Source organism: Eschrichtius robustus, chromosome 1 (assembly GCF_028021215.1).
Source record: "Eschrichtius robustus isolate mEscRob2 chromosome 1, mEscRob2.pri, whole genome shotgun sequence".
Classification (NCBI taxonomy): Eukaryota; Metazoa; Chordata; class Mammalia; order Artiodactyla; family Eschrichtiidae; genus Eschrichtius; species Eschrichtius robustus.
The window spans coordinates 82,673,565-82,691,250 of NC_090824.1; the positions used below are offsets into that span (position 1 = coordinate 82,673,565).

Here is a 17,686-nt window from a genome sequence, read left to right on the forward strand (position 1 = left end):
AAATTTTACTTCCTAGGTAACTCTTTTATCGTACTGTTTTATACTTATTTATAATAATAATTACAAATACAAACAGAAATACAGTATGACGAATGATATAACATAATAATACCATCTCTTATTCACGCATTTACTCTAGTACCTACGCCCAATGGCTGGACTATAATAGGTCTCAGTGTTCACATAACAGTAATAAAAATGCCAAAATGCATGATCCAGCTATACATGTAGCTGGCTATCTGATGAACGATGGAAGTTTTCTTTATCTTTCAGAAAGAATATGTTCTTAAAACTTTATCTGAATTTACCTGAATCAAATGAACTTATTTACAAAACAGAAACAGAGAATGAACTTACGGTTACCAGAGGGGAAGTGGGGTGGGGAAGGATAGATTGGGAGTTTGGGATGGACATGTACACACTGCTATATTTAAAACAGATAACCAACAAGGACCATGTAAAAAAGAAAAAAAAAATTACAAAAGAGTGGCTGTGTGTAAAAAGAAAAAAAAAATTATAAAAGAGTGGCTATGTAAGTTTAATTTCACTTCACTATTAGTTAGAATGTGTTTTAGTAAGAAAATATAGTTTTGGTTTCAAATACAGAGGACAGCTTGTTTTCTTGAGATGTTCTTAGACGGCTATTTAAATTTGCGAGTATTCTACAAAAGAGAAGACTTTCATGAATAATAATAAAACCTGGTACAGTCATCCCTAACTCCTGAAAGAAAGTGTTAAAGAGTGTTACAGAGATCAAATGTTACAAAGATCATATAATAACCAGACAGAGAATCGGGAATTGGAATATTTATCAAATGGCTTTTCTTTGTCTCTGCATAATGCAAGATATTTGGGGAATACCTCTAATTCAGCCTCATTTTCTATTGTGTTTTATGGCCTTGATAAGGATCTAGTGTCCCTCATCAGGAGGGACTGTGCAACATCATATATAATAGCAGTTATGTTGAGGGGGTATCCCTGCCTCCCAGCAACCCAAACTAAGAGAAGTTCATTTAGGTATGAGGAGAAAGCATACCCATTTTCAGTAGCTTTGAGGAATTTCTACATTTGTGACACCCTGGACTCACGAAGGAAATGTCACCCTCTAGGTTACTGCAGGCCAAATTGCTTTTACTTCCTCCACGTCCCTTAGAAGCCCGAGGGGTCACGCTATAGGTGGGTGGTTCCAAAACTAATAACTGGATGTACAATGCTGGAAATACTTAGCATGAGTTCTCACCTAAGTATTATAAACTTAATAAAAACACTGTTAAAACAATGTTGTCAGGGAAAAAGGTGGGGAGGGCATGGTGGAAGGAGGTGACCTAAGCCGTTGTTTTCATGGTAATCCCTGTATTATGATATTCAGTTCTCCCTTTCTCATCCAGAAGGCTCTATCTCTAGGCAGAGCAGTGACAATGAACCTGTTCCTCTGAGGAACTTTTCCCTCCAGTCCTTAGTACTGTAGGCCAGTTAAGTGGCTCTACTAAGCTCGATCTCCACTGTACATGAAGAGAGTTCGACTAAAATCTTCTGCAGAATCCAATGTAGGTATTTTCCAAGGACATGTTTAATGTCTCCTCCACTGGATTCTAAGCTCCATGGGGACAGAGATAACGAATGTTAGATTTACGACTATATATCAAGCACCCATCGCGTTGCCAAATAATAGGAGGATCTGGGAACATCTCTGTTAAATGAATGACCAAACACTATAAACATAACAAACTACCAGGCAAAAAAAGTAAAGGGTGGCAGCATGAAAAGCCAGGGTTCCTTGGAGCTGTATCTTGAAACCAGGGCAATGAGAACTACCACCTTCTTTCATAGTCCCCAGAAGACGGCTGGACAGAAACAACACTGTTAAACAACAAGCCATCACTCTGATAGAGCCCCTACAAGGAGACAACACAGGAAAGTTACAGTTCCACTGCTTTGCTCTGAACAAGTCACAAGCATTTCTATTTGTAGCTGGTCTATTCAAGTCAGTAGGGACAAGAACAACGAATGTTGGAAAAGGAACCAGAAATGTCTCACTATTCTAGCTTCTAAACAGCTCCACAGTGTCCTAAAGCAGGTCTCTGGCACGGACGCTGGACGCTGAATAGCCTGGCTCCTAAACAATCACCTGATTAGTCTATCCTGGATGAAAAAAAAAGATGTGGGTAAAAGAAGAAAGTCAGGCACTTGGGAAAACGGCTTAGCAGTTTCTTAAAGGGTTAAACATAGAGTTACTATATGACCCAGCAATTCCACTCCAAGGTCTACACCCAAGAGAACGGAAAACATACTTCCACACAAAACTTGTGCATGAATGTTCACAACAGCATTAGTCCTAATAGCCAAAAAGTAGAGACAACCCAAGTGTCCACCAACTGATGAATGGGTAAATAAAAAGTAAAAAATTCACACAGAAAATAATGAAATATTATTTAGCAATTAAAAGTAATGAAGTACTGAGACATGCTACGACATGGATGAATCTTGAACACATTATGCTAAGTGATTTCATTTATATGAAGTGTCCAGAATAGGCAAAGCTATAGACATATAGTAGAATAGTGGTTGCCAAGGGCTTAGGGGAGAGGGGAGGGGAATAACTGCTGACAGGTATAGGGTGATAAAAATGTTCTAAAATCGTGATGGGGTGATAAAAATGTTCTAAAAGCGTGAAGATAGCTGCATAACTAGGAATATACTAAAAATCATTGAACTGTACACTTAAAATAGGTGAATTGTATGGTATGTGAATTATATCCCAATAAAGCTATTATTAAGAAGAGAAATATGGAAGAAAGTAGGTTTCCTTGGTATCTTGAAACTTGAAAAACAAAATATTTTACTACTTCCTAGAAAAAGAAAGATATGAAAGAGTGTATCTACAAACCAAAAAATTCTATGAGGAGTTTGATAAAATTCTAGCTAAGATACCTAACCTACCTGGATGGTTGAATCGTAAATCATAGGTCAATTGACTTTCTCCCCTCTGTGCTTTAATAACACTACCACCATCACCAGCAGCCCCCGAAGAAGAAGCTAGACTTCCAAAAGGGAAGTTGGCAAATACAAGGAAGACTAATTTATCTGGATAAAGAAAATTTAGATATGTAAGACAACAATGAAATCAGGTTCTTTTTTAAGCCTTCATTTATAAGCATTTTATTATCATCATCTTTCTCTTCATTTTTTTTTTAAGTTTCCAGAAGTCAGGTAAAAAACAGCATAGAAATAAAGTCATGGGAATGTGAAAAAGACAAAAGCACTACCGAGTAAGGAGAAAGGTGGGAAGGGGAGGAAGCAGTATTCACGTATTCATACTGTGAGTTTGGGTAAGAGATTTTAATTATGTAAATCATAATGATACCCTATGCAGCAGCAGCTATAAATTTCAACGTGGAAATGGAACCGCTTTTTAGAAAAGTTAGTCTCCAAAACGTGTTTTGACACTTAAGTAAAAACACACTGCATTTTAGAATGCTATAGTACTGAAACAATTTCTTGAAACATTACATCATTGTTTACTCTTACATAAAAGTTATCGGTCTAATGGAACCTGATCACTCTGGGTTAAGCACCAAATAGATCTTGACTGAATGACAACATTATGAGAGCTTGCAGAATTTTCTTTTTATATCCATCAAATAAAACAATAAAATGAACTCTCCTTACAGTTTTGCTAGTAAGTCATATGAGATGAAGGTCTATATAGAACTAAATGGCTGCTTTTTAACAAGGAGACATTATTCCCATAAATCTCCAGCACATAAATACATCACAATACATGATAAAAATATATTACTGTTTGTTTTGACAATTCTTAATCCTGGGAGAACAAATGGTTCCTTTATCCTAACACTGAAGCTAAAAGACGGTGTAGGGAAAAGTGAGAAATCCTGTGCAATGAAAAGTTTACTCTTAGACTTTTTTACCACTTTACCTCCTTTAATTTCTGCCATTAAGTTTCAAACAGACATAGGAGATACATACATACATACATATATATATATATATATATATATATACATACATATACATACATATATATATATATATATATATATATATATATATAATGATTAAATGCTATCTCTGACTGTTCCTGAATAGTAAAAAAAGTTAAAATTACTAAAACATTTAAGATTCAAAACATATATATATATATATATATATATATATATATATAATATGATTAAATGCTATCTCTGACTGTTCCTGAATAGTAAAAAAAGTTAAAATTACTAAAACATTTAAGATTCAAAACATATATATATATATATATATATTATGATTAAATGCTATCTCTGACTGTTCCTGAATAGTAAAAAAAGTTAAAATTACTAAAACATTTAAGATTCAAAACATATATATATATATATATATATATAATGATTAAATGCTATCTCTGACTGTTCCTGAATAGTAAAAAAAGTTAAAATTACTAAAACATTTAAGATTCAAAACATATATATACATACATATATATATATATATATTATGATTAAATGCTATCTCTGACTGTTCCTGAATAGTAAAAAAAGTTAAAATTACTAAAACATTTAAGATTCAAAACATATATATACATACATATATATATATATATATATATATTATGATTAAATGCTATCTCTGACTGTTCCTGAATAGTAAAAAAAGTTAAAATTACTAAAACATTTAAGATTCAAAACATATATATACATACATATATATATATATATATTATGATTAAATGCTATCTCTGACTGTTCCTGAATAGTAAAAAAAGTTAAAATTACTAAAACATTTAAGATTCAAAACATATATATACATACATATATATATATATATATTATGATTAAATGCTATCTCTGACTGTTCCTGAATAGTAAAAAAAGTTAAAATTACTAAAACATTTAAGATTCAAAACATATATATACATACATACATATATATATATATTATGATTAAATGCTATCTCTGACTGTTCCTGAATAGTAAAAAAAGTTAAAATTACTAAAACATTTAAGATTCAAAACATATATATACATACATATATATATATATATATATTATGATTAAATGCTATCTCTGACTGTTCCTGAATAGTAAAAAAAGTTAAAATTACTAAAACATTTAAGATTCAAAACATATATATACATACATACATATATATATATATTATGATTAAATGCTATCTCTGACTGTTCCTGAATAGTAAAAAAAGTTAAAATTACTAAAACATTTAAGATTCAAAACATATATATACATACATACATATATATATATATTATGATTAAATGCTATCTCTGACTGTTCCTGAATAGTAAAAAAAGTTAAAATTACTAAAACATTTAAGATTCAAAACATATATATACATACATATATATATATATATATATATATATATATATAATGATTAAATGCTATCTATCTCTGACTGTTCCTGAATAGTAAAAAAAGTTAAAATTACTAAAACATTTAAGATTCAAAACATATATATACATACATACATATATATATATATTATGATTAAATGCTATCTCTGACTGTTCCTGAATAGTAAAAAAAGTTAAAATTACTAAAACATTTAAGATTCAAAACATATATATACATACATATATATATATATATTATGATTAAATGCTATCTCTGACTGTTCCTGAATAGTAAAAAAAGTTAAAATTACTAAAACATTTAAGATTCAAAACATATATATACATACATATATATATATATATATATATATATATATAATGATTAAATGCTATCTATCTCTGACTGTTCCTGAATAGTAAAAAAAGTTAAAATTACTAAAACATTTAAGATTCAAAACATATATATATATATATATATATATATAATGATTAAATGCTATCTCTGACTGTTCCTGAATAGTAAAAAAAGTTAAAATTACTAAAACATTTAAGATTCAAAACATATATATATATATATATATATAATGATTAAATGCTATCTCTGACTGTTCCTGAATAGTAAAAAAAGTTAAAATTACTAAAACATTTAAGATTCAAAACATATATATACATACATACATATATATATATATTATGATTAAATGCTATCTCTGACTGTTCCTGAATAGTAAAAAAAGTTAAAATTACTAAAACATTTAAGATTCAAAACATATATATACATACATATATATATATATATATATATAATGATTAAATGCTATCTCTGACTGTTCCTGAATAGTAAAAAAAGTTAAAATTACTAAAACATTTAAGATTCAAAACATATATATACATACATACATATATATATATATAATGATTAAATGCTATCTCTGACTGTTCCTGAATAGTAAAAAAAGTTAAAATTACTAAAACATTTAAGATTCAAAACATATATATATACATACATACATATATATATATATATATATTATGATTAAATGCTATCTCTGACTGTTCCTGAATAGTAAAAAAAGTTAAAATTACTAAAACATTTAAGATTCAAAACATATATATACATACATACATACATATATATATATATATATATATATATATATAATGATTAAATGCTATCTCTGACTGTTCCTGAATAGTAAAAAAAGTTAAAATTACTAAAACATTTAAGATTCAAAACATATATATACATACATATATATATATATATATATATATATATATATAATGATTAAATGCTATCTCTGACTGTTCCTGAATAGTAAGAAAAGTTAAAATTACTAAAACATTTAAGATTCAAAACATATATATACATACATATATATATATATATTATGATTAAATGCTATCTCTGACTGTTCCTGAATAGTAAAAAAAGTTAAAATTACTAAAACATTTAAGATTCAAAACATATATATACATACATACATATATATATATATTATGATTAAATGCTATCTCTGACTGTTCCTGAATAGTAAAAAAAGTTAAAATTACTAAAACATTTAAGATTCAAAACATATATATACATACATACATATATATATATATATTATGATTAAATGCTATCTCTGACTGTTCCTGAATAGTAAAAAAAGTTAAAATTACTAAAACATTTAAGATTCAAAACATATATATACATACATATATATATATATATATATTATGATTAAATGCTATCTCTGACTGTTCCTGAATAGTAAAAAAAGTTAAAATTACTAAAACATTTAAGATTCAAAACATATATATACATACATACATATATATATATATTATGATTAAATGCTATCTCTGACTGTTCCTGAATAGTAAAAAAAGTTAAAATTACTAAAACATTTAAGATTCAAAACATATATATACATACATACATATATATATATATTATGATTAAATGCTATCTCTGACTGTTCCTGAATAGTAAAAAAAGTTAAAATTACTAAAACATTTAAGATTCAAAACATATATATACATACATATATATATATATATATATATATATTATGATTAAATGCTATCTATCTCTGACTGTTCCTGAATAGTAAAAAAAGTTAAAATTACTAAAACATTTAAGATTCAAAACATATATATACATACATACATATATATATATATTATGATTAAATGCTATCTCTGACTGTTCCTGAATAGTAAAAAAAGTTAAAATTACTAAAACATTTAAGATTCAAAACATATATATACATACATATATATATATATATTATGATTAAATGCTATCTCTGACTGTTCCTGAATAGTAAAAAAAGTTAAAATTACTAAAACATTTAAGATTCAAAACATATATATACATACATACATATATATATATATTATGATTAAATGCTATCTCTGACTGTTCCTGAATAGTAAAAAAAGTTAAAATTACTAAAACATTTAAGATTCAAAACATATATATACATACATACATATATATATATATATATATATATATAATGATTAAATGCTATCTCTGACTGTTCCTGAATAGTAAAAAAAGTTAAAATTACTAAAACATTTAAGATTCAAAACATATATATACATACATATATATATATATATATATATATATATATATATATATATAATGATTAAATGCTATCTATCTCTGACTGTTCCTGAATAGTAAAAAAAGTTAAAATTACTAAAACATTTAAGATTCAAAACATATATATATATATATATATATATAATGATTAAATGCTATCTCTGACTGTTCCTGAATAGTAAAAAAAGTTAAAATTACTAAAACATTTAAGATTCAAAACATATATATACATACATACATATATATATATATTATGATTAAATGCTATCTCTGACTGTTCCTGAATAGTAAAAAAAGTTAAAATTACTAAAACATTTAAGATTCAAAACATATATATACATACATATATATATATATATATATATAATGATTAAATGCTATCTCTGACTGTTCCTGAATAGTAAAAAAAGTTAAAATTACTAAAACATTTAAGATTCAAAACATATATATACATACATACATATATATATATATAATGATTAAATGCTATCTCTGACTGTTCCTGAATAGTAAAAAAAGTTAAAATTACTAAAACATTTAAGATTCAAAACATATATATATACATACATACATATATATATATATATATATATATTATGATTAAATGCTATCTCTGACTGTTCCTGAATAGTAAAAAAAGTTAAAATTACTAAAACATTTAAGATTCAAAACATATATATACATACATACATATATATATATATATATATATATATATATATAATGATTAAATGCTATCTCTGACTGTTCCTGAATAGTAAAAAAAGTTAAAATTACTAAAACATTTAAGATTCAAAACATATATATACATACATATATATATATATATATATATATATATAATGATTAAATGCTATCTCTGACTGTTCCTGAATAGTAAGAAAAGTTAAAATTACTAAAACATTTAAGATTCAAAACATATATATACATACATATATATATATATATTATGATTAAATGCTATCTCTGACTGTTCCTGAATAGTAAAAAAAGTTAAAATTACTAAAACATTTAAGATTCAAAACATATATATACATACATACATATATATATATATTATGATTAAATGCTATCTCTGACTGTTCCTGAATAGTAAAAAAAGTTAAAATTACTAAAACATTTAAGATTCAAAACATATATATACATACATACATATATATATATATATTATGATTAAATGCTATCTCTGACTGTTCCTGAATAGTAAAAAAAGTTAAAATTACTAAAACATTTAAGATTCAAAACATATATATACATACATATATATATATATATATATTATGATTAAATGCTATCTCTGACTGTTCCTGAATAGTAAAAAAAGTTAAAATTACTAAAACATTTAAGATTCAAAACATTCAGAAGCAATGGCAATGATTAACTAACTATGCAAAGAATATGATACTGCTACAGTCCAACAAAAAGCACCAAAAGTTGCCATAACAATTAATTACACTTTCAACATAAAATTTAAAACTACTTAGCCACAGAAGCTCAAAATTAAAGCACACGGTAAAGTTCAACACTATTATGAAAATGTTTCCTTGCATACCTCAGATGGCCCACTGCCCTGGTTCGTACTAGAGAAAGAAGAATATAATCATTCTGTTGACCTTGAAATCTGTCAACGGTTGTCACCTGAGGCAAAGAAAAAGGGGGAATATGGTATATTTTCAAAAGCAAAAACTCTAGAGAGATCATTTAAATAAAGTGCTAGAAATAAAAATCTTACCCTTAAAATAATCAATCCCAAAAGAACATGACTATATACTTGGAATTGAAAAAACAAGTCAATGAACACTATGAAATAAACCATGGTAACCAGATTAGGCTATGTCCCTATGTTGTTCACATTTACAGCACTCAAATCTTTAACTCTGCAGATACCTAAGTAACTATTATATTTGTGGAAGTAACAATCTTCCCCCTACTAGACTACTCAGCTCCATGAAAGCAGGGACTGTTGTTCAGCTAATTATATACCTGATATCCCAATTTGACGCCCAGCAACATTTTAAATGTACAATTTGATAAATTTTGACAATATATACTCCCAAATAACCACTACCACAATCAGAATTTCCACTACCTCAGTCCCTTTTGTCATCAAATCTGTATCTGCTGGGGGCCCCAGGCAACCACTCATCAGCTTTCTGTCACTATAGATTATTTTGTTGCCAGTTCTAGAATTCCATAAAAATGGAATCATAAATTAGAAGTTCATACCTTTTTTACCGGTGAATAGTATTCCACTGAACGAATATACTACAATTTGTTTATTCACTCCCTTGTTCACGGAATTTGGGTTGTTTCTAGTTTAGGGCTATTTTGAATAAAGCTGCAATGAATATTCATGTATAAATATTTTTGTGTAAATATGTTTTTATTGCTCTTGGATAAATATCTGGGGGTAAAACTGTTGGACCGTGTGGGTGTTTTTAAGAAACCGTCAACCTGTCTTCCAAAGTTGCTGTACTCACATTCACCAGCACCGTTCCAGTTCCAGAGTTCTAGTTGCTCCACATCCTTGCCAACACTTGGCATACTGTCAATCTCTATAACTTTAGCCATTCTATCGGATGTGTAGTGGTCCATCACTGTAGTTTTAATTGCATTTTCCCTGACAACTAGTGATGGTAAGCATTTTTTCATGTGCTTATTGTCCATTTGTATGCTGCCCAATTCATTTGCCAATTCTGTACTGGGTTGTCTATATTTTACAATGACTTTTATAGGAGTTCATATATTCTGGATATAGTCCTTTGCTCTTATGTGTGGCTATTATACCTGGAAATTCTGTTGTCATCCTGACCATGTGGAGAGCTTGTCTGAGAACTGGGCTCACAGACTGAGGACAGCAGAGCAGAAAGATGAAATGAACCTCGGTCTTTCATGACATCACTGAGTCACACTGTAACCTAACCTGGAGCCACACTACTTTCATCTTCTTGTTATGAGAGAGAGTAACTTTCCTTATTGTTTAAGTTTTTCTGTTACTCATAAATAAAAGGACTCAGACACTGAGGTTCTTCTATTTCTAAACTTCCTATATTTCAAAGTTATTACTTTCTCATTTTCACTCTCTATATCCCTTATGGAGTGTTCTACAGTGTCTGTTCCTCCCCATTCCTTTTAATTTTGTCTCCGTTTCTTTGTTTTATTTTCTGCCAGTTCACATTTCATCTCTTCCTGGGTTCTTCAATTTCTCTGTTTTGTAGCCTGCCCTCACAGAAATGGGTACTTCATTAAGTATTTTAAAATTCATACCCAAATATGCATTCAAAATTTTCATCTGTTCTAGGCCAACGTGTTTTCTGGAGTATGTTATCTTGTCAATTAGTTTGTTCGGATGCTCTTTCCCTCATTCATAAATTGAGCTTGTGCTAGTTTCCCTTTCTCCTCTATTTTACCGCTGATTAGGCGGGTTTCTCAGATTAGCTATGCACAAGAGGTTAGGTGAGGGTGAGCCGAACTTTCTCCTAAAGGCTCAGTGATTTTAACAACAGATGGTTCTCTTTTCCACTGTTACTATAGAGACGGTGTATTTTTTTTCAAATACAGCTCATCTGTACTCTTCTTTGAATCAGTCTGGAACCAGGAAGGCTTCTGCTCACCCCAATACCCATATCCGTTGTTGAATAATAGGGATGTGGCTCTTATACTTCGAAGTATGCCACCACTTTCAGAAAGTGCGTTTTTGCTGGCACTTTCAAGACTGGTCCCCTAAATTCTCTTCCCATTTTTTCCTTCTTGATCTTAGTCACATGTCCTCTCGCTAAAAATGGAATTTGTTTTTTCTTCCTCCCATTTTTCTCTTACTTGTGATTTCCAAGAAAAGGTAAAAGAGCTTTTATATAGCTATGTTCACAACCAAAGCCCTAACTGCATCATTACTAATACTATATTTATGTTTTGTTCTTTCTAATTTTTCAAACCTGTATTGACAAAATCAAGCATCTTCATTTTTATTTGCTGTTACTCCGTCATATCACATAAAGAAGTATAAAAAAAATCCTAAGGTCTGAATGTACTTTACGATTTTCCTTTGTCCCCAAGAAAAAACAAACACCCCCCTACACATACATGCAATAAGAAGCAGTACAAGTTATACCTCTGTAAAACAAACAAAATAAAAAAATGCTACAATTCCTATTTCTACTATAAAGGACATAAATAGTTTCATTAGATATCATTTTAACCAACAAAAAGTTTCAGAAACGTTTATTTCTGATTACTGTCAACAAAAATCGTCAATGTGATAGTTGAGACAGACGTTCACAGCAAACCAATAACACTGTCAGACAGAATTGCCAGAGAATAATTTATAGAGTTCCTATTATTTCATTTTCTCACATATTTTAAAAGGAGATAGCAAAGAGACAAGGTAGAACAACATAAATAACTCATAATAAATATAAATCTTTCCATCTTGCCAACAACATGAATAAGAGAACGTATTATACTTGTAAAATTACCTTATTTGGTCTTCCTATCAATGGATTGCTCCCGCATCGTCTATTGATGATGTCACGAATAAGATGTTTTTGTCCATTATATGTTGTTAGAATGCTAATCTTGTCAGCAGGGTAACCAAGTAAGCACATGTACATAAAAAGTGCCACTACATATTCTGCCTCTCCAAGATTCTGTAATGAAAGCATTAATCAGATTGTGCATTTATTTCCCTTTATAGAAAAAACAGTTAACTAGCACAATTTGTTCATTTATCACACCTCAAGAAGTGAACAGTTAATATCTTGGACAAGTGAATACCTCTCATAAAACTGAGCAGTAACTTATCCTAAATCAACAATGATAAATAAAAACAGAGTATGTGGTAATTACTTCCCTTTAACATTTGCAATATATCTGCTATACATGGAACACTCATAAAATAAAAGTTACCAACTTAAAGGCTTAGTATTTCTGGGACCACAAGAGTCACAGTACAGACCAATAATATCCTGTTACAGTGTACTGCAACTATAGTTAGGGAAAGAAATATTAACATAAAGAAGCAAGGTAACTATCTTAGAAGCCAGCAGAAAATCCAGTCTAACATATACATCCAGCAGTACTGTAGTTGGCTCTCAATTTTTACACAATGTTTTTCCTTTTTCCTTCATACTTCTTAGTTTTTTTGTGTGTGTATTATGTTTGTTCTCTTACTAATGGCTGCCACCTCTACCAGACCACTTTAGATGGGAAGAGGATGTGGCCTCAAATTGATCATTCTGGCCTGCTGTGACCTTAGAGGGTCTAGGTAAAGATGGATGGGAAGGAGTTTAAAACCAAGACTTAAATACACTACTTGAGAGTGAGAAAGGATACACAAGGCTGCTTAGTCCAGTTCAACAGAGACTAAACTGAAAGTTAACAGATGAGAGAAGAAAGTAAAATGAGAATACAAACATAACATGAAAATCAACAAAGACAAGAAGCTGGATTTCATGTAAAGGCAACAGGAAAATTACAGGAAGACCTTCAGAAAAATCACTTGTATTCTGGTGACACACAGCTTCGGTTAACTCTTCATCTAAATTTTCTCGTTCTTTGGAAGACAGGAGCCACATGGCTGTGTAAATCTTTCCGTTTTCTATATTGATAACAAACTACATTTATCTATTAGCATCAGCTAATACAGATAAAAGAACAGATCTTTTGGTGCATATGCTGCCAGATCTTTCTGTAGAGATTATCTGTACATATTTCTATATGTATGTTTTGCTTTTTAAAAAGCAAAACGGGATACTATAGACACACTTTGCAAGCTGATTTTTTCATTAATGTAGCATAGACATTCTCCCTGTCAGTAAAGCAAGTTATAATGTTACTCTTAGTGGCTATTCAGTATTACACGGAATAGGTAAAAGTGTAATTAATGCCTACTGATAAGACATTTAGGTTGTTTCTCCTTTCAAAAATAATTTGCAATACAAAAAAGATGTGATGAACATTTTAGCATATAAGTCTTGGCAAATTTGTCCGTTTTTTTTTTTTTAAGGATAAATTCCTAGAAGTGAGAGTACTGCTTTTAATACATACTAACAATATGTTCACCAAATTACTTTCCTACGAGCATTGCATGAATATAGTTTCCCAAACCTAACCCAACAGAGGTGAAAATACATTCCAGTGATTTATACTTGCTACAAATCTTTATCTTTTTTTTGTGAATTGCATATTCTAGTCCTTATTGCATTTTTCTGTTGGGGGGTTGATTCTTTTACAAGTGATTTTAAAGAGTTCTATACACATCCAGACTTCAACCTGTTGTTTTTTAAAGGCTGAAAATAAATTTTGCTCTCAATCAAGCAATATTTTTCTTTATGATTTTTGATTTTGGTAATGAGCTTAAAAAGACCTTTCTCACCCCAACATTATATATCCATCATTATTTTCTTCTTTTTTTAGCATGTTTATGTAAGTTTCTTTTCTTTGGCGTATATATCTTTAGTCCATCTGAAATGGAAATTTGTGTGTTGTGTGTGAGGTAGAGATCTAACTTTGCTTTATTTAATGGTTTGTCCAAGTGGTTCAGTAATACTGATTTAGGTAGTAATTCGGCCAGGAAAATGCAAAATAAACTTAAAAGTTTCCTGTTTTTTCTTACCTGATAAAAGTAAGGGTTAGGCTCAGATTCTCCCAGTCCCTGAAAATCTTCAACATTAACGAGCTGGAAGTCATAAAGCAAGCCAGCATTCGCTGTACTAAACTCCGGCAAGAGCTGCACGTGGGGTAAGTTTCCTAGATTCTTGTATCGCCAGTTGTAGAGGTTGCACAAGCTTTGAAAGACAAATCCCCCCCCAAAACCGGAAATATTAGCATTGTAAATCCCCTTCTAATATATATAAGGGGGTTTCTAAGGGATGGGGGCTCTTCCTGTTAATTTCCACGTTATCCACGTTGTGCTCTTCTTTTTAGCAATAATGCTCTTGCAACCTCTGTCTCCCTGCAAGTAACCAAGTCAGAAGACTGACGGTATGACAAGAAATGATAGCTCCATTACGCTCTCTGAGGTAAATGCTACCTTTATTCCTGAAATAAAAAGAATCAGGGAAGAGTCTGCACAGTGAAAAAATTTTTGAGGTAACTATGAGAGGGGACCTGTACCTTTTATGAAGTAAGAATCAGTGTGCTCTCCTCTTGTCCACCTCTAGCTTTAGATTTCAAAATGATATTAATCGCACATCTTTTGGGGGCACGAAGAAAAGGGAGGTGACAGTGAAAAGCAGCTCTTAGTTTACAGGTCACTTAAATTAGTCTCAATGAATAAAATGAAGGATATACTTTGGTCAATTCACACCCCATGCTGAAGGTCACAAAGGCACTTTCCAATTTGCAGATTTGCCTCCGAGTTCCTGGATAACAGATAAGAGTCTACACAGAAGATGTTATCGAATACCTGGATCATCGAAATGATGCCCTTAAATGAACAGGAATATCCCTAACGTCCGCCCTCCCTGCCCCCCGTTGCCCTGTCTCCTTTACCTTGCTCTGGCCCTCCCTTGGGCATCGAGGTCCACAGTCGGAACTCCAACTCTGACGAAGCGAGTGAAGAGGGACTGCTCCATGTTGGAGTACTTCTGAAAGGCCATGTTCTTAATGACTGGAGGTAACTGGTGATGATCACCAATCATAATCCAACGTTTTAGTCGGCTAAAACCATCCTGAGGATTCTAGGAATAAAAAGCGAGGAAATGGCAAAGCATTCTAATATCTTACCCACCCTGTTAATCCCCAATTGATTGCACAAGATTCTTTCGCTCTTCACAAGATGGCTTTAACAGCTTATGAATTCCTGCTCTTCCCCAGTTCCACAGGACAGAATCTGGCAAATTTATAGAGCAACTTGCATGGGGTACCATTGCTCTTGGCTGACAGTGCGTGAGGGAGGATGCAGGGACTGAGAGGCAAGCACGGAATTACCGTAACTTTACTATGCAGGGTAACCCAACGGGGTCTGGGAGACTTAGGTCATAGTTAGGCAAAGGGTGCACAGAAAGAAACAGATGCCCAAGCAGGGACACGGAAAGACGTCAACGTAAATACCTTGTATCACAATTACGCCAAGAGCCAGCTTGTGAATTTGTGAACCCCCCAAAGCAGTAGAAATTATACCTTCTTTCATTTCCTACACTAACACTTCAGCTTCCTACTCTACCTGTCTCCTTGTTCCTTGTAACACATTCTGATAAAGTACAAGTCCCAAATAACTTGGCTTTATAAAACAACTTCCAGAACCCAATTTATCTATAAATTAGAGTAGCCTCTATTCTTCAATTAGGAATTCCACATTTTGTTTTTTACGCTCCACAGTAAAGACTATTGTACAATAAGAAAACATGCTTAAACATCATCATTTATCTAAAAAAATTCAGGCACAAAATAAAGAAAAGCAATGCACCCAGGGATCAAAAACAATTCCAGAAACAACTCTAAACAAAAGAAATGAAAAAGGAGCTCACCTTCCCTCCAAACTGCCTAACAATGTAATTTTCTTGATTAAAATTACTAAGTCTTTTCAAAACTGAGAGATAACTATGAATTTTTAAATAGTGCTCCCAAACAATACAAACTACTCAATAACCAGTGAATAGATTAAAGGAAGTTTACATGCTTAAAATAGAATACCAAACATAATGAAGTTAAGGAGAACACATAATCATAGCAATTAGCACCCCCAAACTGTGTAGTTTTCTGATGCTACCCCCCAGAATTCTTAAAACTCTACTTTTTCTTTTATAAATTTATTTTTGGCTATGTTGGGTCTTCGTTGCTGCACGCAGGCTTTCTCTAGTTGCAGTTGCAGCAAGCAGGGGCTACTCTTTGTTGCGGTGAGCGGGCTTCTCATTGCGGTTGCTTCTCTTGTTGCAGAGCACAGGCTCTAGGCGCACGGGCTTCAGCAGCTGTGCCACACGGGCTTAGCTGCTCCGTGGCATGCGGGATCTTCCCGGACCAGGGCTCGAACCCGTGTCCCCTGCATTGGCAGGCGGATTCGCAACCACTGCGCCACCAGGGGAGCCCAAAACTCTACTTTCTTTGTCTCAATCTCAGTATCTTACCTGTAGAAGAAGAGGTATAAAAGTTTCTATCTCCAGAATCTGAGCAGCCTCTTCCATTAAAATGTTGTCATACTGGGAAAGGGAGAAAAAAGAGAGCTTGTCAAAAAGAGAGCCTGAAAGCCAAACAGCTACCACCATGACTGTAATAAGCATCCCAAATAATTCAGATCAAAATAACAACAAATTATTCAAACAGAAATCTCATGATCTTCTTTACCAGTATGCTACTGCTTCTCCAATTCAAGTCTTTAACTTTAAGGAAGTGCCCTAAACATACAACTCTACATTAAGGAAGCCTCGTTTATTATCATTTCCTGGATTGCGATTATCAATTTAGTTATTTTCAGTTCAGTTTTGAAGTTCTATATAAGCAAGAATCAACCTATGATTATATATGAGGTCATTTCCACTGGTACTCTTATCCTAGGTAGTATTTTGCAGTAATTTTTTTCCCTTATGAATCCCACTTGGCACTCAACAATCTCCTTTTGTTCCCCACCCCCAGCATTCAATCCGTCACCAAAGCATGTCAATTTTACCTTCAAAACTCCCTCTAGAATCTGTTCGTTTTTCTACATTTCTACTACCACCGCCACTCTAATCCAAGCTGCTACTCTGACTACTGCCAGCAATCTCTTTACTAGTCCCTCTCCTTCCTGTCTTGCCTCCCC

General features: G+C 31.4%; 1 protein-coding gene across 3 annotated transcripts in view; it reads right to left on the reverse strand.

Annotated features, from left to right (window-relative positions):
- AQR (aquarius intron-binding spliceosomal factor) overlaps positions 1-17,686 on the reverse strand; it is a 116,063-nt gene that overhangs the window by 17,427 nt on the left and 80,950 nt on the right. For all 3 annotated transcript variants that reach the window (XM_068548856.1, XM_068548853.1, XM_068548864.1), the window contains 5 exons: positions 17,016-17,087; positions 15,442-15,629; positions 14,564-14,735; positions 12,426-12,596; positions 9,503-9,588 (listed from right to left, as the gene is read on the reverse strand). In XM_068548856.1, coding sequence (XP_068404957.1) covers positions 9,503-9,588; positions 12,426-12,596; positions 14,564-14,735; positions 15,442-15,629; positions 17,016-17,087 — 689 coding nt within the window. The remainder of the gene's footprint in view (positions 1-9,502; positions 9,589-12,425; positions 12,597-14,563; positions 14,736-15,441; positions 15,630-17,015; positions 17,088-17,686) is intronic.